Below are 27,901 nucleotides of genomic sequence, written 5' to 3'. Positions count from 1 at the left end.
TTGGAACAAAATAAGGATCACGAAGATATTATCTACCGTGGAATATTTTTTGTCTGAAGCTGCACTGATTTTCCTTTAAGATAAGAAATTCTTCGGAAAAAGTGTTCAATCTAGCATTTAATATCGTTGTAAACAACTTTTAGAGACGGCTTACAATTGTGATAGGTCTATATTTGAACGGAAGTCACGAGTTTTTTTTTTTTAAATACTGTCATTGCTGTTATATGTTTTTTTTTTAATTTTTCGACTTCTTTAATTATTTGAAATTCCAGTACTCTGACCATTCTTCTCACTGTTTTTTCTTTTGAAAGCGTAATCAAGGGAACCAAGGTTATTGCAAAAAGGTACGGGGAAATTTACCCGGAAGTTTTAAAAATTCTATTTTTAGATTATAAAAAAACCCACAATAACTATAGCCATCGTAATAGAAATTTTCAATTTCACACTTTCAGGAAAACAAGCTAGCATGAAACAGTAAGTTAAATTTTTGTACATATATTTCAAAATGAATGTTTGGTCTGTGCATAGAGCTTACGTAGAATCATTAAAGTTAGGGGAGGTGATAGTTATGACACACGATTATTCTTGTTTAGTGTGGGGGAATAGCTGGTAGAAGTTACAGACAGACAGACGCTAGCTATGACTGTATGGTTTCAGGGCACTGTGTGTTACTGGGTAACTGACTCTGGGTCTTCTGACAGGCCTGGAAAACAGTGAATTATTTTTTTTTGCTGGCAAACTCAAAAGTGACGCAATAATAAGCAATATCATATAAGATGCTTAAGTATAACAAATATAGGATAAGAATGAACATTTAAATTCAACTATTTAACCAATCAGATCTTCGTTACTATGGTTATTAAAAACTTTCTGAATTTGACAAATCACTTGATTTCTTGAACGGTCAAACTTTACACTTCAAAATTTAAAACGCAGATAGGCCTATATGAAAATACTCTGACATTTATTTGGCCGGCATAAGTTTCCAATTATAAGCTTTAACATGTTTTATGTATACAGTTTCATTAAAACAACATTACGATCATATTTACACAATTAAATAAATCAAAATTATGAGACAAATAAAAGAATGCGAGAATATTCAAAATCAACCTATGCCATAAAACAGACTACCTGAAATGTTTTGGAACTTGCTAAACCAAGGACGCTTACATGGTAATAAGAAATCTATCATCGATATAACAACGCTTATTCTTAATATAGTGAAAATTATAAATAATTCAACAGAGCCAAATATCTTAATAAAACTTAATAAAATACTTGCATACACGTGTCTGGCTTTTGCATGTTTTAGCATCATATAGAAGTAGCCAAAGTTATCCTTCAAATTCACGAGTAGTCAGTGAATACAAAATCAAATTACTGAAGCAAGCAAATTAAACCTAGGAAAACCAAAACCTAATTTCCAATTTGAACATCAGAATTACCATAACTTTAATTTTCTAAAGTGAATAATGGAAATTGTCTTACCTGGAAAACAGTGAATTATTTTGAACTTCTTTATTTGCTGGCAAACTCAAAAGTGACGCTATACCAGCAAATAGAGAAATTCCTCGCTTTTGCACTATTTTTCCAGATGAGAGCCAATTAAAATTAAATTATCTTAATTTGCTAGGAAACGGCGGATAAATTTCAATTACATTTGTGCCTAAAACTACTTTTTGACACTGTAGGAACACTTATAAGATATGTAAATTGCCTATTGTTCAAATTATCTACCACTTGATTAAGCGTCCGGCTTAACACAATAGAGATGATTTCAATTGCGCAATCAAGTAATTAAGCCTACAACTAATTTATAAACTGGGCCCAAAGCCGGGTTAATTTTAGATAATTAATCTACAGAACAAACAAGAAATCATTTTCCACTTAATTTCATTGAAAACAGCTTTTTGCCATCTGTGGGAGAATAAAACTCAAGACTCAAAGACTCAAAGACTTTATTTAATAACTCAGGCACAGAGTGCAACATGAGAATACAATACAGCATTTTAACTACAAACATATATACATTGATAAAGAACAAAATACAAACACATAAAGGGAAAAAACATGGTTAACAGAGATGGTACGGTATTACACAAATAATTTGCTCAAACTCTTTAGAAAAAAAGATACATTTTTCAGTAAATCTACATGACATAATGCAAAAATATCAGCCATTTTCTCGACACTGCTATATTTGATATAATAATCGGGAATATATTTAATTCTGAGGTTACTGATTTCTGGATTAGTACATATAAAAAGATAGTGAAATTCATCTCCTATATCATTATTTAAACATTTTGGACATTTTCTGTCTTCCTTTGCTATATTTAGCCATCTGCCAGTTTCGATAGGTATTTGAAATTACTCAATCTGAATTTAGTAATATAACATCTATAATTATATTGAAGACGTAGTAAATAAGGTTCTAAACAAGTCTTGCTTAAAGAGAGAATAATAGTGTCCACGAGATGAATTAGCTATATCACTACGCCATTTTTGAATGAATTGATCAATAAATATCTGTTTCACGTAATTTTTTATCCATATTGGATTAACTGGCATCTGGCTATTAAATATAAAACTTAAACCAGTATCATCAAAAATGTTTGCAATATTTTTCACAAAAGCTGACTGATATTGACCATCTATATACAAAGAGTACAACAATTTATAAATTTTTGACGATAACTTATTAGTTACTAACAATCTACTCCAAAAGCACAACATTCTAATCTTAATATTAATGTATAATGGGTATCGACTTAATTCACCATATACTAGAAAATTAGGAGTTGTAATTCTGACTCCAAGTATTTTCTTCATTAACTGTAAATGCACCTTTTCTATATTATCGTTTTTTCCATTACCCAAAACTTCACTACCATATAAAAGAATAGGCGATACCAAAGAATCAAAAATCTTTAACTGTAACTCTATTGGTAGTCGTAAATTTCGTATTTTATAATAAACAGCATATAAAGCTTTTTGTGACTGTTCGACCAGTTTCTTTTTTGCAGCATTAAAACTACCATTATATTGAAATAGTATGCCCAAATAGGAATAAGTATCAGTATAATCTAGTTCTTTCCCATTCAACTTCAGTTTTACATCTGGTCTAAATTTTCTTTTTGAAAAAACCACAACTTTAGATTTTTCAGTATTTACCTCAAGTTTCCATAATTTACAGTAATCATCAAAAATATTTAATGTATTTTGCATGCCATCCAAAGTTTCCGAAAAGAGCAAAGTATCGTCCGCATAAAGAAGGAGAAAAACCTTCATGAAAATATTCAAATGTTCGAAAAATAAATCGTCAACTATGTGTAATGAATCAGCATAATGATTTTCAAAATATGATTCTAAATCATTCATGAAGATTGCAAAGAGGAAGGGCGAAAGATTTTCCCCTTGCCTCACACCTAGTTCACAAGCAAAAAAATCTGAATTAATACCCCCTTTGGTTACACATAACTAAAACTTTATGCAATATTAAAATATCTCAATGTTCAAATACCTATAATTAAACTCTAAATATTCTAAATTTGGAACTTTAGAACTTAAAAAAATGAAATTTCAACATTAAAATTGACTTTATCAATTTTAATGATGAAATTTTATCATTAAAACTGACTTTATCAATTTTAATCAAAATGAACTATATGACAGTTAGATTCAGCAAATAAATTACTCTGCAGACGATAGACTAGTATAGTGTATCAAGAGGTTCAAAAATGTTTTAATTTGCATATGCTTTAAACATTGCAACATGCTACAATAAATGTAGCATATGCGATGTATTTTTACAGCTTACGCAATATCTCGGTGTATTTGCATTTGCATATCGTGCGTATGGAGGTTCCTTGTAATTAGTCACAATCCGTTTATTTGCCGAACCCGTAAATGGTTTATTTTGCAAAATAAAATACTATTAATAAAAGGCAGCATATGCTGCTTGTCATAGCTTAAGTCGTATATGTAGCTCATGCATTTAGTTTTATTCGTACCGTAACTAAGTATCATTTATACAACTTTGTTGCATATGCGGCATGCATATTAATAATGGAATAGGCGGTCGGTCTGCTCACTAAAGTAACCTTGCATGCTAAATAAAGGCTTTATAGTCAAAGTAAAATTGTAGTGGTCGTATGGTTTTTCGATCACCTAAGTTATTCCATTATTGGCCATGTGAGCTATTGCCATCACTTGCTACCGGCCATCGCCGTCGTCGTCGTCGTTGAAACAATTTTTCAAACATCTTCTCAGAAACTACCGAATGGATTTGGGTGAATCTTAGCATGACTGTTTCTTAGGATATCCTGCACAATATGACGGTTTTGATCCGTCGAAAAACATGGCCGCCGTTACTAAAAATAGAACATAGGGGTCAGGCAGCAGATTTTTTTTTCCATACATATCTCCATAACCAAAGTCTGACATATGGTATTTAAAGTATTCAGCATGATGAGCTCAATCTGTGTTCAAATTTTGGTGAAAATTTGTTGACCCATAATAGTGTTTTCTTTTAGTTTTATGCTTTTACTTTCTAAAATTGTCTCCTAACAAACTACTGTTACAGTACAGAATTCAATGAAAGTTGGTATGTTTCTTTCTTCGGGTATCCTGCACGAAATGACCGTTTGCTTTTTCAATTGGTCGGTGAAAAAAGTATGGCGCTGTTATTAATACTACAACATAGGGTCAGAGATGCAGCAATATTTGGCATACATGTATATCTCCAAAACTTTAGATTTAACCAAATTCTGGTTGGTTAAAAGTGTTCAGCAATAAAGATTTATTTGTGGTAAAATTTAAAAAAAAAATTGTTTACCCATGTTGTAGTTATTTGCCCTTTTAGCTCACCTGGCCTAAAAGCCAAGTGAGCTTTTATCATCACGTGACGCCCGTCATTGTCGTCGTCGTCGTCGTCTGTCGACCATCCGTCGTTAACTTTTCTTTAAAGATTCTCTCCTCTGAAACCATTGAACATAATATGTCTGAGCCGTTTATGCCTATTAGAAAATGAAAGCAGATTGATGATTAATATAAATTGATAAAATGTTTATAGTATTTCAATATCTATTTGGTGACAGAAAAATCTGTTGAAACTTCGTGGATTTTTGGCCCTTAAAAGTGTCATTTTTGACTTTTTTATCAGGTTTTGCCTATTATTTAGAAAATGAAAGTAGATTGATGATTCATGTGTAATAATCAATTATTGATAAAATGTTCAGTATTTCACTGTCTATTGACCCTTCTTGGAGTTATGTTCTTTGAACAAGTCATTTTTGCATTTTTAGAAAACGGAAGCAGATTCATGATAATTGTAAATTGATTAAATGTTCAGTGTTTCAATATCTATACTTGGTACAAAAATCAGAAAAATCTGTTACCCTTCTTGGATTTACAGCCCCAGAACGTGTCATTTTGTCCATTTTCCCTGTTTTTGACTGTTGTTTGGGAAAAATCTGTTGATTGCATTTTTTGATGATCTGTTTTGCACTTTTTGCATGTTATTTAGTTAACGTAAGTAGAATATTCAGTATCATGACAAATATCATCAGTGCAAATTTGGTCAAAGATGTTAGACAATTTTTTAAGTTTTGCGTGTATTCAACTTTTTATAACTATTAAAACAGGTAAGCGATTCAGGCTCTTGATAGCCTCTTATTGGGCTTTTTTGGCTGTTTTGGATATTATTACTATAAAAAATCTAACCTCAGAAACCACTGTACATAATTCAATGAAAGTTGGTTTGATTGTTTCTATGGTATCCTGCACAAAACGATCGTTTGGGTTTTGGTCTGGGAAAAAAACCTGGCTGCTGTTACAAGTATTATAACATAGGGGTTCCTGAAACAGATTTTTATCTCGTTTTTCTCGTGTACAACTTTGAAAATCTCTGAATTTGTCTGAAACCATGCGACAAAGTTTAATGAAAGTAGACATAATTATTTTCGTTGGGTATCCTGCACAAACTGATCATTTAAAATTTTTCATCGGTCAAAAAACATGGCCGTCGTTACTAAAAATAAAACATAGGGGGTCAAAATGCTTTTTTTTTTTATTTTGTCTTCGATTGTAGTCGATAGAAGAGTAGTGAAGATGAAAGCTACTCATAAGATAAATATGATATTCTGAGTTGATTGGCAGTATTGAAAATGTTTTTAGGTGGCCATTTTCACCAGTTGCTCGAAATTCCAATGATTTTGGTTTCTATAAGAAACATTGTGTTCTAAGTTGAATGGTGATGACAAAAGTTTGTTCTGGGTAGCCATTTTCCCGCCAATGTTTATACTTGCTTTGATTTCAACGATATTTGGTTTATGTAGTAAACATGGTCTCCTGAGTTAAATGGTGATAATGACAACGTTGTATAGTCATGGTTTAACCTCATTTTCTTATCTTTTTCTGCATACAAATTATGTCAAATACTGCTGACATGTGAATTAATAGTCACTGAGACTTTTATATATCTTTTTATCATTATTAGTGGCGGATCCAGAGTTTTAGGTAAGGGGACCCAAAAAAAAATCTTGACAGGATCACCGGTGAGGATCACGAAGTGAGTGTTTTTCATGATTTAACACACACAATTTCTAAATATTTTGATTTTCTAAAGGTGGGGGCGGCCCCCGACTCCCCCAGGCTCCGCCACTGATTATGAACTTGATGTTACATCAATTCAATAGAAGTTACAGTGAATTTGCAGACAATATGCTTGATATGTGCAAAAGGTGTGTCTAGTCCATATAAAATTGTCGTTTCTGGTGTTTTCAAACGTACACAAATTAGCAGAAGTAATTCAGCACGAGCTGTACATGCATGTTTCTTTTTATTCATGATCGATTTCAATTGCCAATCGAAAACACATGCAAAGAACTTAATTAGCATTTACTTACATATTCAAATCATGTAGGAATTTGCATTCGAATAAACAAAAAGAGTGTATTATATGCTTTAAAAATATATTTGAATTTTTCAGTACGATGGAAAACGAAATACTTGTAGCATAAGCTTTAAAATCATTTTGAACATGAAAACATTCTACTGGAAAAATAGAGCATATGCTTTAAAATGTAGCGTGTTCCGACCTTTTTTAAAAAAAAAAAATTAAGGTAGTTTTAACATCGTAAAAGAATCATATATGGAATAGCTGTTTTGTGTCAGTTTTGCATTTAAAGTTAAGAGTACATCTTGATGTACAAAAAAATCAAAGACAGACATTAATTTAAGCATTTTCAGATTTATTATGATTTACACATTTTTCACATTAATTTTAAAAGAGAGAAACATGTGTACATTATTAAATGCAACTGAGACAACCAATACGTACATTCCGACTGATATCGTATATTTGGAACATTGAAAATATACATATCCTTTCAAATATATATATATATATATTTTTTTTTACAAAAGTTAAGACCTATATTGGCATATGCTAGTATGGTAGTAGAAATACCACACAGGACTGAGGATACATTAGATAAATTTAATTGACAAGAGCATTTATGACTGTGGTTGTAACAAAATAAATACACAACTAAATAAACTATATTGCATTATATCCACCTCACAGAAAAGAGTTTAGTTGTCTTTTGTCCTGTTTGTATTCTGTGTCGATCTCAAGAGTAGAATTCGACAGAATTTTATAATTCGTTTAAATTGTTGTATTTTCCCACTGCTTTCCCATGTTAGGGGAGGATTGAGCGCTTACAAACAAGTTTAACCCCGCCACATGCTTCATGTGCCTGTCCTAAACCAGGAACATATAGTCCAGTGTTTGTTTTATTTTATGTTCATTATTATTCGTTTTACTTTTTTTCTATTGATTAGGTTGAGGATTTTCATAATAGACTATACAATGTTTTAATTAGGTCGGTTTTGGCCATTTATGAATAGCTTGACACCATTTATTTTGGGGCCTGTTACAGGTTGCTTTATGGTATGGGTTTTGCCCGTCATTGAGGACCGTGTGGTGACCTGTAGAAGGTTAATGTTCGTTGTGTAGCATTTGGTCGATGAGTATCTCATTGGCAATCGTACCACATACCCTATTTTATATAAGAGTGGTTTTAGAAATTACTCTGTATGTCCATCTTTCCACCTGCATCTCTCGCCCTAACCAGATCAATGTTTTTTTTTAAATAAAACGTATAGGTCACAGGCCCTTTGGACCAGGATTTTTTTATGTCATGCCCGCTTGCTATTTAATGCTGTTTATACTATGCCCAGTTTTCAGAGAAGTATATATATAGATGAAAACTGGGAATAGTATAAACAGCATTAAATAGCAAGCGGGCATGTCAGAGAACACACATAATAACTCAAATATGGAAACAAAATGATTTAATCAATTTTTTAGATCGAAAAAAAAAATCCTGCTCTCAAGGGCCTGTGGTATAGGTAGATTATTAAGCATGTGGATGTACATTAATGAAAATATCTATTCGGATGCCTGCAAGTTAACCCAACTTTATGGTGCTGCATGATTTTTGACCGAATTTCACATTATCGGGTGATAGTATGGTGAATGTGGGTTTTCGGGCGGGCGGTATACGACAGCGGGCAGGCGGGGAAATTGTTTCCGTTACGCTTTTCTCGGCATTCACTAATCGCAGCTTCTTGATATTTGGTATCCAGTATCAGGAACGGGTCCCCAATCTTCGGATCCGATTTCAGACCTGTCGAATATCTACACGCTCATTTCTGTCTCAAGCGACCAAGCTAATTAAGTTCAAGTGGCGTGCGTCTTAACAAATAAAACAAAACCGTACACTATTAAACAAAACCGTACACTATTAAACAAAACCGTACACTATTAAATCAAGATGTACAGAAAAAAAAAGAAAGCTATACAGCATTTATAAAGAAAAAAAAAGATACTAAGTTGAATCAGGGACTTACAAATGTATAATATATGTATAATAATTAATATTTAATTATATTGTTTCCATAGACATGTAAAGGTCTGATCTATGATTGTCTCATATTTTGCTAAAATATTTTGTACTTGTGAAAATCATAAATGTGAATTCCAGCGTTAGAATAGAAAAGACACTTTAAAACTATAAAATACAGTTTTTGTACACGACAAAGTGAAATACACGTATTTAATTATAATGATTGAATAAAAATAAATCATTCATGCCAAATGTTTCCCGCCCCGTCATTTGAATGGCCGCTTGCAGTTATCTGACATGCTAATCTGACTTTGTGCCATTCTAACGGATTTTTTTTTTGTAAGAGTACTTCAAATCATTTCTCCATTTTAATCGCTTATAAGCTTTTAAGCTGTGAAAAAAAGTAGAATGTTAGCAATTTGAATTAGAATTCAACTTGAATAGATTAGAATTAATACGAATTGATTCATTTATTATTCAGTTTATGGGAATAAAATCTTGTCTTTATGACAGAAGGCAAACGAACAAACTTTTCACTTTTTTTTACCAAACCAGGGGTTTCCGACTCCTTGACTGGCTAGGGCACAGGAACATATCCGGCGAAAAGAAACCATAACAGGGACTTTATATTACGCTTCCTGCGAACTCGAAAAACTATCATTAATTTAATTGAAAAGTTCTATTACGTAGGTTATATGTCTTAAAATATTTTTACAGAGAGCGCGAAATTCAGAGTTGGGGTCAAATTCTGTTTACACAAAATAGCGTCACCCAACTGTTACTATTTTAAGCAAGGGGAATTTCCTGTTGCCTTGCGTAAACGTATGTATTTCGTTTTATAAAAAAAAGAGACAGAGGTATCTAGCTATTTAACTTTGAAAAGAATACTTTATGTAATGATTTGAAATAAATCTATGATATTCTTGTACTTATAACTCAAAATCAAATTTTATGTATACTATACTACATTTTTATCAATATCAGTTACTGAGTTAGTCAGATAAGGCTTATATTGAAACAAGACGTTATCATTATTCATAACTTTTAATTTTATAAAATTAGTCATGATGTACCGAATGCTATATGACGAATATACTATGGTAATACGATTTTACACACGAACATGAACTTAAAGTGAAAGGTAGGGGTAATATTTCAGCGATATATTTTGAGGCTAAAATGGCGGTAATACAGTAAAATTATATTATAAAACTCACGGCGCCCCATTTAAAGGCTGAGCTGATTTCCTTGTCTGTTTTGATTTTAGTAATCTAAATCGAATTAGCATTATATTCCACTTAAAGGAATGTACAAAGAGATTCTACACATTTTAAATGTGTTCATACAACTGTGTAGTTTGACAAATTAAATGATTAATTTGTCAAATTACAGTTGTATGAATTTTATTTTAAAAAAAATGTTAAGAAATATAGTGTGTTCAAAGATTTAGGGTTGATATTATATGTATGGAGTACCATCCCTTAATCTGTATTCGCTATTTCTTTACATTTTTTTTTACTACAATTCATAAAACTCTTGTGGAACATACATATAATAGCTAATTTTAAAGTTCTTTTTACATTTTCATTCTATGTCAGAATGCTTATGCTGTGTTAAACATTCGGAGTTCTGAGCTTTGTGTAGTATGAATGTTGTGTCTATATTTGTTCCAATTGTTTAGAGTATATCATATTAGCATTGTAACAAGTTGCACCTTGAGATGCATTGTTGATCATGTTTTCAGTTGGGTCCAAACCCAGTTCCCAATGGACCAGATGAAATTTTCTGTTGCCACAGTGTCTCATAATTCATTATACATTTAAATACACTTGTTCTACAACAATGGTAGACTGATCTTCTACACAAACGATCACAACAGATTAATAAAAAACAGTTTAGCGGTAGTAATGATGATTGCCAAAGAGGAAAAAAGATCAGCTGTCTAATATTGGACTTAAAATGTTTAGAAATTAACAGGAAAGAAAACTTGAATTTTAATTACACTATTACATGTATTTAAGTCAGAATATCAATTCATATGTGTCTTATTAATTTGAAACCAATGAAAAAAAGAAAACAATTTGTATTATTGAAATGAATATTGATGTAATATAATACCTTAATACTTCTTCCCCTTTTATATAGCCTTTTATCCAAATCATCACCTGATGGGCATCCCCAGGTCTTCAATACAAAGGAAACTGTGGTATTCCTCATTTATATACATATTTGAGATTTACAAGTTTTTTTCCTAATTGCATGGGCACTCAGGGCCCCGTCTAAAAACAGTAGGAAAATCACTGTCTTCATATGATCTAGATGACTATCAGTAGAAACTGTCAGCAGTTGATCACAACATTTCATCCACTTTTGTATGTTATTTATTTATTACTTATCTAGTGGATGGTATATCAGAATAACCTTGTCTATCTGTCTGTCTGTTTGCTTGTCCATTGTTCTTTCTGTCCATCCAAATTTACATCACAGAAATCTCAGCTCCCATTGGGTGGTTCGATTTCAAATTTGGTGTGTAGCTTTATATATTTTTGGGCATAAGCAACTAAGGGTGCTGTCCCATATCAGCTTGATGTATAAGAGGGGGTATACCTAACACAACAATGCATGCAAGTTCATATATTATCCAGCCTTAGATCTGTTGAGTTGCAAGTCTTATTTCCAGTTGTATTTTAAAGTTTTATTCTATCTTTTAAAATCACATCATTTATCCCAAGAGTTATTTTTATTCTTAGGTAAGCAATAACAACTAGTAAACATGTTCAGAGATAATGGAAATTAGCATCAGTTGGTCAGTATGGAATTCAACAAGCTGTTCAGAAGTTTTTCTGTCAGAAATGGATAGCATTTTTTCATCTCACTTAGTATTGGCAGACACCACTGATTGCCTGGATGTAGATAACAAATTCTGTGCATTACACACAACCATCATACAGATTGTGTTGATAGCTGCCATCCTACTTACTCTCGGTTTTATAATATTTTATTTTCGTTTAAAACAAGATGTTGAAAATGAGGCATGCCAATGCACCCTGACTGCTGAGTTGGATCTTGCAGATTATTTGAATAATTTAGATTTCCCGTGTATTAGATGTACATGTATTGACTGTAATAACTTTATTTTCTATAGTGAGAAAACCTTTGAGGATAGAACATATTATCGAAAATTGTGTGTAAAGAGAGTTTTTTCTTGCACATTATCTCCAAGAACACATTATATTTCAAAAATTTCATATTGTTCTGAGTGTACATCAGTTGATTTTCTGATAACATTACTTTTACTTGTTTCTAATATCACAGTTGAACAGAACAAAAGTGAAATATCTTGTTCTGATACTGAAGAAAACAAGAGAGTTGATAGTGACCCGGATAAAGTAAGTGAGGAAATTGAAGGAAAGAGTGGAGCATTCCAGGAGATTTTACAGCTGCTGAAAATCAGAAGACTTTTAGAGTCAAACAAGAAGAAATTTTTATTTAAAAATCATACTGAAGACAGGAAAGACTTTAAAGTTCTTATCAGGAAGAAGTTGAACAAAGCTTATTGGAAGGACATTGATATTTCTCGTCCGTTAAGTGTGCCATTATCAAATTGTTTTGAGAGCCTTAAAAAACTTTGCAAATATTCGTCACTTTGTGTATAGAAGAATTTTCAATTTAGTTGTTTCATTGTTGTATATTTGTAAGATAATCAAGCGAAATAATTCTATAAAGTTTTTATTATTTCTTGAGTGATTTTTTAATATTTACTAATTTGAATATTTCTTTGAAAATAATTTATTGAAATATGGCAACTGCGCAAGCAAGACTACTTGATGTTTACCAGGATGAAGCAGCAAGACAAAATACATTTATTTACTTGAATTGGCCACAGAATGCACCAGTTTGGCCACGTTTACTGGCCAAGGCTGGCTTCATATACCAAGGTGATGGGTTAAATGTGTCCTGTTTTAGTTGTGGAATACGAACATCTGTAGAAGATTGGACAAGAAATGTCCATCCACAGAAGATGCACTTCAAACTTAATCCAGACTGTGAATTCATTAGATCAATATTAAAACCAGAAGGAGGTCCTGCAACTTTTAACAACCCTGAAAAATGGCAGCTGAATAATTTTGTAGAAATAGAAAAAGATTCTTCTGACCTTGAAGTTACACCAAAGGCATCCTATTTGGCTTATCATGATGAAGGAATAAGTATAAGAGATACAATAGATTCAAATACAGCTGATGGTAGTCAAAACTATGTTAAACATGAGCCTATGGAGTTTTCTTCAGTTGTTCAAGAATCCAGTGCAGATAGTGGCTTTTCTGTTCAGCCAGAATCAATTGTGGTCTGTGATTCTGGGCCTGCCGGAGGTAATGACAGTTTAGTGATCAGTGGTAGAAGTTCCTTTCTCTCCCCAATAATTCAAGGTACAAATTCTTCAAGTAATGCTAGATGCTCACCACTGTCAGTTCCATCAGATACAGTGCTAGATAGACCCTCTTTAGAAGCACCTGCACCACCAGAGGTGATGATTTTTAGGCATCCAGATATGGAGACTGTAAGTGCTAGAATGGTAACTTTTAGTTCATGGCCACTCCGAGCTATTCAAGATCCAAGATTTTTGGCAACAGCTGGGTTCTTCTATACATGTGAGTTCTTTATTCAAATCTGTTACCATAAGGTTTACACTTATAAATTGAGTAAATACACACATTTCTTAAATAATATGAATTCAGAAATACTTGGTAATGAGAGTTTTGTGTATTATAGATATGGCAGGATTTTAATTAATACTCAAATTACAATATATTATTTTAAGAAATACTACAGAATAAGGATTTTTTTTATAAGTTCTCTGAACTAAGGATAACATTTGTCAGTAGAATAAAAAAACTGCATTAACCAGTAAATACCGGTACAATTATTGATTTCAGAATTTAAAGTTCCTGCTAAACTTAAAGCTACTGTTAAAACTTTAATTCACTTGTATTTATTTTGAAAGGGTAAATCCCTCCATAATTTATCAATGCAGTGGAAACCTGTCTTAAACCCTTATTGGACCTTAAAATTTCTATGCTTTATGAGATGATTAGATGTTTGGTTTACCAACGTTCATTTTGATTGATGTAAATGGACTTTAACTAAAAAGTGTTTGGTTTTGAAGGTTTTCAGATAATTCATGTTGCATGTTTTATTATTCTAATGATTTTTCTGAACCAAACATCAATAACCAAAAAAAAAAGCCCCAACTTATACTATGCTTGTTTTTTTACATGTATGTAAAGAAAAAAGTGTATATCTGTTTCAGTGGACCATGATGTTGTCAGGTGTTTTTGTTGTGATCTTGGCCTTTCGGAATGGGATACAGCAGATGACGCATGGATGGAGCATGCTAGACATAGTCCTAACTGTTGGTACTTGAAAAGGGTCAAAGGTCAACCATACATTGATGGTGTTCAGAAAGATTGGAAAAAGGTAAGACTTTAGAACCTCTAGTTAAAAAAAAATATTTATTGCATAATCAGGTAATACAATATGAGTTAATGTAATAAATGTACCAGATAAATTGTAGTCAAGAAATAACTTTTTCAAACATTAGTATTCTTTTTTCAGACATGATTTTCTTCCTACTTAAATGGGAATTCCTACTTTTTTCCTGAAATTTAGGTACAAAATGTATCCAAAGTTACTGATTTTTGTCTAAACAGGCAGAAGACGCTGTTTTTGTAGACCTTACCCCCTTATCAATTCCTATTTTTTTCTCCAAATTCCTACTTTTTTTACAATGAGGGAAATATGTCTGTTTTTTGTTTACATTGTATTGAAGTGACTTTTATTAGCAAGGGAATGTAATCCAACTGTTGGGAGTTCTGCTTGTTTTAAAAGAGTCTAAATATTTATTTTGTGAAATTATCAACAACAACTTTAGAAGTAGATGTTTTAGCTGATGGAGAATTCTAAATATAACTAATATTTTTATTAATTAAATGAACAAAATGATTTTAATTTGAAAGTGTAGGATAGGTTATTATCTGTTTGTTTTACTAGATTTACGACCCTAAATTTCCTAATCTGATAGATGAATCGGCCAGAATAAGAACATTTAGTGGCTGGCCGAACAGAATAGTAAGACCAACATCTATAGACATTGCCAAGGCTGGATTCTTCTTTACAGGTAATTTACACAAATGTTTTTGATGGAGCAACAATTTGTGACATGAGGACTCTGACTGTATTTAAATTTTAAAAGTATGTTGTGTGTGTGTGTCACATTTTCATATCACAATGAATGTTATTTACGCCAGTTAATATATATTTAGAATTGGAAATTTTTGTTGAAAAATGTTGTCACAAATATTTTCTTCCTCATTGCCATTTAAGGAAGAATTATTAGTGTACACACAATATAGAATTTCTTTGATCAATGATTTGGTACTATACTTACTGTACAGGGTATAAGTTAAACTAATTAAGCCAAATTTAGATTTAAAAAAATCCTTTTTTTATGTGTCCTTTGTCACATATCTAGGTTGTTTTCAATGATTTTTTTCAGATTTAAATGCTGTTCATTCATAGTGGTTATTTTTATGGATTATTCAAACAATGATAAAAAAATAAAGGGTCATTGTTGAAAAAAATAAAATTAGTAAGGAATTTATTTATAGTTATTAAATAAAAAGTCATAATTTATGGTTTTGAAAATATTAAACATTCTTGAAACATGTATACAAATATTTATTAATAGAAAAATGAAATATTGGAAAACAGTATTGAAAAGTTTTAAATCATTTAATTGTTTTCACATAAAATTTAGCATTCATATTGCATAGATAAACAAAAGAGTCATGTATAAAGTGCATGAAATTTTTTTAAAAAGTGATCAACTTTGTCATTTTATAATTTTCTATTTGCATTTTTTTTAATATCCTGATAACTTATTTTACCTGTAAATATTGATTAATTGAGAAAATGGAATATCTTACTACATTATTATAGACATACATGTAAGAATAGGAGGTATTTTGGAACAATTTTAACTTAGCATGAAGATCAGTGTTCCTATTCCATGATATGTTTTTATGCCCATTTGTCTTTGTTTCACACATGTTTTCACATTCATGCCATATACTGGAATTTTGCTGTATTGTTGATACTTCAGTATTGTTGCCAATATCTAGATACCTGAAGGCATACCTGCGTCAGTCAATCTGTCTGTCACAACTCGAACAATAAGTCAAAAATGCTTCTACCAATTTTCATGGAACTTTAGTAAAATGTTAAACCTTGTTGATTAGAGCTCCCTTTTGATTATTATAAATTTTATTTTTTTCATCATATATTTCGTCAATTCAGAAAAAGACATCAAACAGACCTGTGCTCTTTTTGGTCTACAGACACCATATTTTATGTGAAAATAGTGCTTTCTGTATACAAATCAATATATTTGAGAAAACCTTACATTCATCTCACACGTGAATCAACCAAATCAAGAACCATAACTCTTCCAAATTACAAATTTTATCAGTCTGTATAGTTTATCTTTTATCTGATATTTATAAAGATAAAAACAAATATTTGATCCATGTTACTGCCTAACTAGATGTGTTTTCTGGATATCTGTCTGTCAAGTAGCTTTAAATTTATATTTAAACCCGTTATCATAAAGTATGAAGTATAAAAAATAATCAAGGGAACTAAGATTCTAGGGGAAATCAAAAGAATGTAATCCAGGGACAAAGACCAGACAGGGAAAACAGACATACACAACAAAGAACATAATATAAAATAAAATAACGTAAAATAATACGTACAAAGCAACAAAAGTAAATGAGCAACTTCGACTCTACTAAAAACTGTAAGCATGGACCTGGTGCATACAGTCACAAGTGAGAATAATAGCATAATTTAGAATCTGGAATATAAATTTTCTTATTAATTTACTTTTTTTACATGTTATTCAGGTCGTAATGATGAATGTCGATGTCATTATTGTGATGGAGGGCTCCAGCACTGGGAAGAGGGAGATAACCCTTGGGAACAACATGCTATTTATTTTCCTTTCTGTAAATTTGTAATCAAAATGAAAGGCAGAGATTTTATCAACAGTGCTCGGGAACAATTTGAGGTAAATGGTTACTTATTATGGCTGTTAGTACAGTTATTTATTATACCAAATTTATAATTGACGCCATGTTTCTATTGTGTATTGCTGACTAATCTCTTATATTGGGGAAATACAAAATTTTAGAGTCTACAATAAATATATCATTTTCTTAGTAGGATATGTCTAGTCAATGATTTTACTGTATTTCTGTATCTCTGGATCTGTATGCAGTCTAGAACACTGTAGTAATACTTGCATATAATAAATATTAGTAGACCAGGAAATTTATATGTGTACTACCTTATTGAATGTATTATTTCACACAACAAGGAATTCTAGTAATGGTTTCAATTGAACATAGACGAAGATTGATAATTAGGTATTTCATACAAATTAATTTAACTCGCAGATAACAACAAGTTTTGAATTAATATATATTTTATTACAGTAAAAACAGTTCATCTTTTCTATTAATATTTTTTTTGAATTTTGATCCTTTTTCAGGATCAAAATACCTTATGTCAAAGGTCTATCACTGGAACTTCTCTACTATTTCTGAACACTACACAAAAATAAAGTCCAAATTTAATTCCTTTTACATCATGCAATACCTCTTTTATAACAAGTAAACATGTTTCTTGCAATTTATCTGCTCTAAAATATTCTACTATTGATGCAAATAAAGTTAAGATCTTCATATCAACTCAAGGTTTGAGGGATTCCTTTTTGGCCTTGAAAGATATTTACTAATAACTTTACATTTAGGGAATTTATTTCTAGCAGTAATGTGTCTGGATGGATAAAACATATTTGATATTTTCATATTAACACATAAGTCAAATTATCCATCCTATCATTAACATTTTACCATTTATAAACAGGATGTGAAGAGCAGTGATTTTAACTAAGTGAAATTGGTGGGAAAATTCAAGTTGATTGAAGTGTCTAGATTCTGAATATCCTATGTTAAGGAAATTATTTTCTTAAGCTGTTATTAGTTTTATTTAAGTATTTTTGTTAAGTAGGATAAATGCTTTGTTGATATAGCTTTTGGTTGTAAATGCACATTGACTTTTGGATAGATTTAAAATTTGGGTAAAAGGTGAAATGGAACAAAAATTTGGATAATGTGTGAAGTTGGATCAGTAGTATAGACTGATTTTCATTTTATACATATTAAAAATGACTGGTTATTTATAGTATTTTAAATGCAAATGTATGATCACAATTTTATTTAACATCATATAATCTTTGAAATTTTGTTCATGCTACAATTTTCATAAGAATCAAAAACTGCCAGTGCTATCAGCACTTTGATTGCCAAATTTGCTGTAATTGAATTCTTTATATCCAGACTAATTCACATGAATTGATCATAGATTTGGTAAGGGGAATAGACAAAAATTCAAAAAATGTTTCTTCACAGTAAGTGTGTTGGTATTACATGTATGAACATTTATATGATTTTTTTTCAATTGTGCCAAAGAGATATATATAGTTATCCACCAATGGCAAGCAACAAACAATTAAACTTCTATAGGTCAATACATGGTCTTCAATGATGGGCAAACCCCATACCACAAGGCAATCTGTAAAATGCCCCAAAATAAATGATGTGAAACAAAAAGATGATAAATCAACCTACCTTTTTAAATCAAAACTGCTTGTACAAGTGTGTCTGAGAATGTGAAATCAGTCTATTAAAGTATAGTATTCTGATGTGATTTTTCAGGAGAGAGGTCCAAGTGTAGATGCTTTGATTAGAGAATCAGAAGAAACAGAAGGTTTGTCTATTATTTTGTCACTATAGAAAATTCCCAGTTTTAGCTGTGTGAGGCTTCTCCACAAAAATGGGAGGAATCTATATGAATGTGTTAATTACCAAAAAAATCCTCACTACATGTATTACTAACTGAAATATGAAAAGGAATTTGATTTTCACATCTGTACAGTGTGTATTTTAGTAATTATTTCTTCATTTTAATATTTACTACATGTACTACCCTTTTTAATATGCCTGTTTTTAAGGACTTATTGAGGTATACCATTGTATGTCAGTCTGTCTGTCAATATATCTGTCTTGCTAAAAAAAGTTATTCTTTTTTATTTGTGTGAGTTGGTATATATTTTTATCATATCCTGCTTTTGTAGCTGCATTGACAAGAGATGATGTGAGAGAAAGAAAACTGAAGGAAGTTTTATCAAAAAAAGAATTTAAAGATTTAACAAGCTGGGGTTACAGCAAAAATGCAATCAAAATGGCTGCTGGTGAGGTTTTCCAAGAATTAGGTAAGTTGTCATGTCAGTTTGTTAGTAAATAATATATTGTAGTCAGAGTTTAGCAATAGTTTGAAGATAAGCTTAATGCAAGTGTATTGTGGGAAATAATGTTTTGGCGGTTTTAAGTTCTAAAATATGAGTATTTGTACTCATTAAAACCTTCTCTAAAGGAATATATTTTGTTTAACCCTTTTAGTTCTATTTGTATTTGTCTGTGTATATTTGGGTTTATGCATGAATCCATAGAAACTTTTCTTCATACTTGTCTTTGCAAAAACTATCGTATGATATTTTGACTGATAAAAATGTACATAGTTTGTTGTATCGTAGGTAAAAGTTTTAGATCTTGATTTTGATGACCTTTTTTTTCCAACATTTGAGTTTAATACAAAAGTTTTTGTCACACATTTCTCAGTAATGTCTTATCACAGAAACTTAAACATTCAGACAAAGCTTTTTATAGCTATGCCATTAAGAAAAATATGTTTTGGACCCAAACATCATAAACTGCTTATTATTTAAAAAGCAGGGTTAGTGTATGGTAAGCAAGAGTTCACAGCATATTTTTTTTTTTGGTTTGAACAAGTAAAGCATTTATGTTTTCATGTTACTTTTGAATCAGAACTTAATGAAATCTGTATTTACAGGGAACTTTGACTTTACACCTGAACAAGTAATAAACAAAATAATAGACCTACAGGAACGAGGAGAAGAACTTCCTACTGAAGATTCTGATACCGAGGAAACTACCCCTCCAAAGGATCCTCTACTTCCTGCTGGTAAAATATCAATAATGAAAGTAGTATTGGAAATAAATAGTAGTCTTTGTGACAAATACAACACAAACTTGATCTGGTCAACATCATTTACAAGACAAATATTTTGCTGAACTGATGGAGAACAGTAACCAGTTGAATCATAACATTAACTACAATAAAGAAACCATGATGTTTATCCTGGTTTCAGCCACTTGTTTAGTCATTGACAATAATAGAATGTATTTCTGGTGACATAGGAAATCAGATAAGTCATGCTTTTAGTCATTTGAATTGAGCTCAAATGCAAGCAGATTAGTGAGTCAAAGAATTAATGTTGATAAAGGTATGTAGCTTCATCATGATGAGTTGTATTATGTGTTTTAAATGCATATTATTAAATCAAACAGTATCGTCCTATGTCTTTAGCTTGTTCAATTTTGTTATTTAAATTGGTAGTTGATTTTTTAGTGCCTCCATTTTGATTCAACAAATTTGACAGGAGTTTTGGGATGTTGAATTTGTACATACTACACTATAAGAACACGATCATAAAACTTCTGTGGTCTGTAGTGATGACTTCAATCTTGTAGCAACATAACCCTGTTCCAGAAGCCTATTTGTTAGAGTTCTAGGGCGATACAAAAAGTCTGTGTAGTTTCGGCAAGCTCTGGCATAACGTATGTATTGCGATATGAACACTCCATATGCAGGTGCTGAAGGGATGTTGCCACAGGTGAAAGGAAAGTTGACAATTGTGAATGAAAAGTCATCACATTTGTTGTAAAGTTTGGTCAATAGTTTTCCTTTACCATCGATTTCTAAGTGTAGGTCAAGATATGAGGCTGACTTCACAGTGTCTGTAGTATCCTTTATCTCAAGTTCTTTTGGGTAGATATGTTGTATCAAATCCCTGAATTTATACATATTTCACTAAAGGAACACTTTATGGCCGCAACTCCTCAGAAATCACTCAAGGACTTTGTTCAAATTTTATAGGATTGATAGTCCATATACATGTATGTAGTTTTTATTGCCCCACAATTTTTTTTGGACAAATTTTAAATTTTACAGAAGTTATAGGGTTTTTGCACTTCAACTTTTTTTTTGCAGAGGAGGATATATGGGTACACATAGAAATCTTGTTCATTATTCTATACATACTTGTTACTCAGAAGGAATTCTGTCAATTTTAAATTATAGAAAGCATAATTTGTTTAGTGATTTTATTTCTCCCACTGGATCAACATTTGATGTGGTCAAGTCAGATTTAGTTAATGTTTTTTTCCGTAATATTTCAGCAGAATTTATGAAACAGTTAGAGCAGGAAGAACCAGTAGAGGGTAGGTACATGAGTGTTAAGGAGGTAGATCTAGGGTAAGGGACACAACTCTTACAAATCATTTGAATGTTTGTATTCAGCATTTTACATCAACCTCATGTTAGCATCAAAGTAACTTGGATTCATTTCATTCTGTTTCAAATGAAAGCTTGAAAGGCTTTGGTGATATTGAATATGATACAAACATGTCACTGATTTCAAGAGTTATGTCCCTTACCCTAGGTCTACCTCCTTAAGTACTATTCTGGAAACATCAGAATAACCATTTAGATTTATCCTGAAGCATCTGTGAAATAAATATTTTTGACTGCTTATATAAGAAAAAGTGGTAAAATTTTCCGTCATTTTTCAATGGGCATTTCAACTAAATTTGACCTTTCAATATCTTAAACAGGCAATATTACAAAAACTTTGATAGTTATTTCTGGAGGATGTCAGGTATAAGTACTTGGTTAATGCAATAAAATATGTGTGTTTTTTTCTTCATGTGCCACACTTATACACATTTTGCCTGATTCTGAGATGGAGAGGTACTTAATGTTCTTAAGACTTTTTTAAATATTTGTTTTTATGGGGAAGTGAGTTATAAAATATATTATCTGTGATTTCAATGATTTACCTAGTATTGATTGTTCTCACTCACCTGATATATTCATGAGCAGGTGAATACATGCTTTAGTAAACATCAGTAATTTCCATATGAAATATGATAAAAAATCCCAATTTGTGTTGTGATTGTCTTAACAGAAGTTATAGATGCATCTAGTAAAATCAAGCATCATAAATTGTGGCATTTGTATTCCCCAATTTTGTAATGGTAGCAAGTAATTAAAGCTTATACTGTTCCTGTATCATGTATGTGTCATTTTTAACAATAGTTTGAATATATAATGTTACAATTTAATTCCAGATGCCAATAAAGTATTGGAAGAAAACAAAAAGTTAAAGGAAAGACTTCTATGTTGGAAATGTGGGAAAAATGAAATTTGCATGTTGTTCACACCATGTGGACATAGACTGACCTGTGAGGACTGTGCTAAGGTCATCCACCATTGTTTAAAGTGCAAGAAAAAGGTCAAAAAGAAATACAAAACTTTTCTTGCATGATCATTTATAGGGTAAATTTCCCTACAAATTTGATGGAGGTGATTGTGATTTGTTGTTTGTACAACATAATCATTGTTGACAGAAAAAATAAAAAAAATAAAAATATAATTTCATCAGGAAAAAAAATTATAATTTATCTTTGAACTATGCCTTTACTAGACAAATAAGATGGTGTGGCCTTTATTTCTAAATTTTCGCTAAAAATATAGTTGCAGGATAAAAATTGTATATTAAAATTGCTGAAAAATATCCAATTATTTATTCTTGGATTTGCAGATGTGCCTCATATGATTATCATATGGTGCTCGATTCATATGATAATCATATGGTAATCATATGACAATCATATGATATTTAACATGTGGTAGTCATATGATTACCATATGATTCTGATATTATTATATGGGCTTGAAAACATGTGATAGTCATATGTTTGTGAAAAACATGTGATTATCATATGACAACCATGCAATAATTATATGTTAACTGAACATGTGATTATCATATGGTGCTCGATTCGCATGATAATCATATGCTGCAAACCATCTGATTCTCATGTGTGGCACATTTGCCTGTGTACCCAGGTGTTTATACCTGAGGTATATGTAGATGCTATTTACATCCATCAACAAATAGAGTAGTACAGCCCTTTGATAAAAATATCTACCTTATGAGACTATTCACTACATTGTTATTATTGAATATGTTGTGTGTTTACATTTTAAATCTCTTGCAAGAAGTTGCAGAATTCACATCAAGGTGAAAATTTGATTGAAACTTTATGGTATAAAAAATATCTATATATATAAATTTGCTGTACTATCTCTCTATATATAAATTTTGCTGTTCACATGTGTTATATTGTTCATTATCATATTTGAACTAAAGAATGTTTTACATACAAGTCATTTAAGGGTTTGCAAAAGAAATGTGCCAAGAAGGATGTGAACATTATATTATTGACATTTTGTTTGGTTTTATTTTATTAGCAGGAATATTGTTGAAAAAAATACATGCATTAAACTAATTTAATTTTTTTGTTATTGCATTTTTAACTGAACTTCGCAGTGTATGATTAAATCAGATATATTTTTTTATTAAAAAAACACAAAAACAAACGTGTGATTAATGTAGAATATGTATCTATAGTCCAAGTCACCTCAAATTGTTTGCGGTTTTTTGCGTGTATTTTTGTAATTACTCGACGGTTCCTTTAAAAAACTTGCTATTTTATTCATGTCGTTCTGTACTACGATTCCCTTACAATTATTTTTCGTTCTTACCTCCGAGATTGAAAAAATTCAAAATTTATTTTTCCTACGAGAATTTTGCATTGAATGTATTGTTTATCCGCCATCTTGTTTCTATGGATATTTTGAAATGTTCCCTATTATCTCACAATTGAAGAGCTGAAATACCATGATTTCCCGCCATATTTCTGCTCTTTACCTTTAGTAAAAGACAAAACCAGAAGTTCCGAATGAAAATGTTACAACTGGTACTTAATAAGAGTCTAACCAAATAAAGTAATAATTTAGCAGGGAACCAGAAATATGGCGGGAAATCATGTTATTTCACCTCTTCAATTGTGAGATAATAGGGAACATTTCAAAATATCCATAGAAACAAGATGGCGGATAAACAATACATTCAATGCAAAATTCTCGTAGGAAAAATAAATTTTGAATTTTTTCAATCTCGGAGGTAAGAACGAAAAATAATTGTAAGGGAATCGTAGTACAGAACGACATGAATAAAATGGCAAGTTTTTGAAAAGAACCGTCGAGTAATTACAAAAATAAACGCAAAAAACCGCAAACAATCTGAGGTGAATTGGACTATAGGCCAAAATAGAAATATGTGTGTTTTTGGTTTCCTTACCTTACTTTTTTTTACAGTCAACCCTAAACATTTAAGCAGAATAAAAGACTCGAAATTTTGGAATAAGGTTAAATGCTTTTAGTGAACAAATTTTCAATTTTAGGCAAGGATCTTTATTTTTTTTTTATAAAGTTGCCTACCTGAACTATTTGATAAAAGTTAAATGAAATACATATAGAAAACACATATATTTTGTTTTGGCCTACTCAGGTTTGTATCTGTACAAGCATAAACTTTCTCTATAATTTTCTGAATAATATATGATTTTGTTTATGGTACAGATTGAGTTGTAATTATACTTTTTGCCTACTGATTTAGAAGACAGGATAGATTAGTCATCAGGTTGATTTGGGAGTTGGCATACATGTGTATTCATGTATGGTTATTGAATGTTTGGAAATTAGGTAATGTAAAGTTTGGAGTTAAAATAATATGATAATGTTGAAGAATATATGATTAATAATCAAAATATGTTTAAAGGAACACCTTAACTGGTGTTGTTTTATTTTGGTTAAAATGCAGAATTAAATTTTAGAAAAATCACGCTTCAAGAATGAAGTTCAAATGAACTGACAGAGGAATCAGATGTGAAAGCTATAACAGATAGGAAATCAAAAGTATGTTTGTCTTAAAGACATAAGACAAATTAGAGTAATAATTGCACTCAGAAACTTGTGTGGTAAGATTTTCTACTAAGAAGTCATTATATTATAGTTTGTTAAAGTAAAAATGTTTTATTTCAAATATTGATGTATTGTTGTGCATCCTTAAAAGAAGGAAAAAATCTTGCATTACTATGGAACTAATGTGTGATGTGTTGTAGAGACAGATGATGACTTTCATGGATGGAGATGAGACAGATGGGAGGAGTTGCCGTCTAACCTACCTTTGACTTCTGTGTATATTTTAACTACAAAAGCAATGTGTATGTGTGACGGGCAACAACTCGTGAGCTAAAGATGGGAAAGTCATGTCTGTCTAAATAATACTGTCAGGTGTTGGTTCCTATGTACATGTATTTACAACTATTTCATTGTAAATTTATGGCAAGTTTCATAAAGAGAGTTATATGAGAATGGTTTTTGAAAAAATGAATATGTTTTGCTCAAAGTATTATTATTTTAATTTGTACTATAGTTTCATTCTACCATTAGTAAACAAAACTTTTCAGTTTATCCTAAACAACACATTCTACATGCAGGAGATAACTGTAATGTATTTGTAGATTTGCAGGTGTCAGTTAGTTGACAATGGCAAACTGAGTTGACTTATCATGCATGAGTGGAGACATTAAATACATAATTGTCACAGTCAAAACAATTCTTCAAATCTACAGTTATCTCCATTCTAGTGCAACTGTTAAATACATTTGTGAAAATAACAATTAAAATTCTTAAAAAATAAATGTGCATGGCTAAAAAACTTGAGATAGTCAATAGTGGATTCACAGTGTTTTCTTATGAAATTCCATTTACAGTGTGTTGCATTAGATTGAAGTTTGTATATTTCTATTTGTTGTCTTGGTTTTTAAAAATGGGTGTTCTTTAAATAACTACAGATTACTGTATGTAAATTAAGGCATCTTAAAACTGATTGGGCGGGTGGGGAAATAAGTTCTTATTAATTTGAATGGTTGTTTTTGATATAATGTTCATATTCTGTATGTTCTTATATATTGATTTGATAATTATTAATGTAGCTGACTGCTACGTGGTATCTTGTAGCTCATCCTTATACTCAACATTTAGTTAAGTAGTTTGTAATGATAAATAAAATTATGCCCCCACTGAAGGAGTGGGTGGTAGATTAGAATCGCCTTGTTTATCTTTCTGTTGTTACTTTGTGTTCTTTATTGTATAAGTCTGTTTTCCGTGTCTGGCCTTTGTCACTGGATTAAATTCTTTTGATTACTGCTATAACTTTGTTTCCCTTGAATACTCTTTCAAATAGATGGATTGATTTCAAACTTAGTGTGTAGATTCATATAGATGGGGCATCCGTTATATTTGGGTACTCTCCAATATTAACTTAATGAACGGGGTATAAGCACAACAGATTGTTCAACTTGATGTTTTCATTGTCATATGCAATAACCTTATTGTAATTTCACAGTTAAAGTCACTTAAATGTATTATTATATTTTATTTCTGGTGTTGCTATTAGCTTATTTACATTTATGTTTCTACACTTTCATGATGAATCTTTACATATGTTATAGATTATTTTTGTTCATTTTTTATAAAATAATATTATTTCTGTATTGTGTTTTTCGTTTGTGCATTTCTAATATGTAAATGCTGATTTATTTTATTGTCAGTTCTTTTAATGTTAACAAAGTTATATGTAGGTTAACAATTATCCCAACCATTAATTTGAATTTATTATTAAAGTTATGAAACCATACTGTTATGTACGATTGATACTAATTATATAACTCCAGCCACTAGAAAAATCCAATTCATTCATAGAAAGCTTTCCGTTATATACAGTTACACCATGGATTTAAACTATTCCTTTTTTCTGCTTTTAAAAAGGATGCCATAGTTAAGAAATTAGTCTTCTAATCAATTATGAAAACACCTAGAGAAGAAAACCCCTTTAAGATCATAATGTGCTCAGTTTGACATAATGGGATGAAAAAAAGTCATTTAATTTTGTTTCTCATCTTTTGTACATGTAGTATTGAGTGTAGAATACTATTATTTTTTTGTCTGTCAGATTAATCCTACAGAAATGTAAATCAATGTTTGTTTGATGAAATTTGTTCATTTGATGTACATTAAACAGAAAGAATCAAATATATAGGTCATTGTTTAACTTTTTATTTTCTATCTGGCTGATTGTACAAATACAAGTCTTATGATAGATGATAGTTACAATGATTGCTGTCTGTACATTATATCTGTAGCCAGGAGTTTAAATTATCATGTCACTTAGGTAAATGAGGGTGTAAATAGTGTTATATTACCTTAAGGAGGCAGACCTGGGATAAGGGACATAACTCATGTAATCAGTGATACGTTTGCATCATATTCAATTTCACCAAAGCCTCTCAAGCTTTCGTTTGAAGCAGAATAAAGTGAATCCAAGTTAATTAGATGCTTACATAAGATTGATGTAAAATGCTGAATACAAACGTTTGAATGATTTTTACGAGTTGTATCCCTTACCCTAGGTCTACCTCCTTAATGGGGATAAATGATTAGGAACTAATTTTTTAACATTTTAAAATGTCATCTGAAGTGCTGTTCTAATGTAACTGTGATATAGTGTGTATTTTTGCATGAACTTTGTGTATGAAGTGATTTCTTCTTTATTTACGTTCATTTATTAAATAAATTTACTTGAAATGATTTGAGGTAATTGACTCCCCAGACTGTGTTGACAAAAGGGAAAGAAAAGAAAGAACTTACGAATTTGAAAAAAAACTCTATCCATCTAGATGCATATTTAGTTTTGATTATCTTGCCCCATTCTAAGTTCTTAACTTATAAAACAAGAATCGAGCCAATCAATA

General features: G+C 30.9%; 1 protein-coding gene and 1 long non-coding RNA gene across 8 annotated transcripts; one reads left to right on the top strand and one right to left on the bottom strand.

Annotated features, from left to right (window-relative positions):
* The first annotated feature begins 392 nt into the window (after positions 1 to 392).
* On the top strand, positions 393 to 27,737 carry LOC148614491 (putative inhibitor of apoptosis). 7 transcript variants are annotated; one of them, XM_088588583.1, is made up of 10 exons: positions 393 to 474; positions 11,666 to 13,564; positions 14,224 to 14,390; positions 14,964 to 15,090; positions 16,877 to 17,040; positions 18,752 to 18,803; positions 19,171 to 19,308; positions 19,947 to 20,078; positions 21,359 to 21,397; positions 22,307 to 27,737. In XM_088588583.1, the coding sequence occupies exons 2-10, from the start codon at positions 12,715 to 12,717 to the stop codon at positions 22,501 to 22,503; spliced, it is 1,866 nt and encodes a 621-aa protein (XP_088444709.1). In that variant the 5' UTR covers positions 393 to 474; positions 11,666 to 12,714; the 3' UTR covers positions 22,504 to 27,737. The 7 variants fall into 7 exon arrangements, with proteins under 7 accessions (XP_088444709.1, XP_088444704.1, XP_088444710.1 ...); XM_088588578.1 differs by having other exon boundaries at positions 21,356 to 21,397; XM_088588584.1 differs by lacking the exon at positions 393 to 474 and adding an exon at positions 9,662 to 9,737.
* Positions 1,945 to 6,839, bottom strand: LOC148614492 (uncharacterized). Its single transcript, XR_015923698.1, has 3 exons — positions 5,728 to 6,839; positions 4,841 to 5,021; positions 1,945 to 4,376 (listed from the first exon to the last, which is right to left on the bottom strand). It is a non-coding gene; the product is annotated as an uncharacterized LOC148614492 (long non-coding RNA).
* Positions 27,738 to 27,901: the final 164 nt, after the last annotated feature.

The sequence above is a fragment of the Perna viridis genome, chromosome 6 (assembly GCF_037379345.1).
Source record: "Perna viridis isolate PV_CMFRI_1.1 ecotype Kerala chromosome 6, ASM3737934v1, whole genome shotgun sequence".
Classification (NCBI taxonomy): Eukaryota; Metazoa; Mollusca; class Bivalvia; order Mytilida; family Mytilidae; genus Perna; species Perna viridis.
The sequence above is the reverse complement of the archived record's forward strand: the minus strand, read 5'-3'. Positions and strand labels throughout refer to the sequence as shown.

Coding starts and splice junctions, on each gene's coding strand:
- LOC148614491 (XM_088588578.1), top strand. CDS start 12,715: ATGGCAACTGCGCAAGCAAGACTACTTGATGTTTACCAGGATGAAGCA. Junction 15,091..16,876: donor GGCTGGATTCTTCTTTACAG/GTAATTTACACA, acceptor CATGTTATTCAG/GTCGTAATGATGAATGTCGA. Junction 21,398..22,306: donor GCAGGAAGAACCAGTAGAGG/GTAGGTACATGA, acceptor ATTTAATTCCAG/ATGCCAATAAAGTATTGGAA.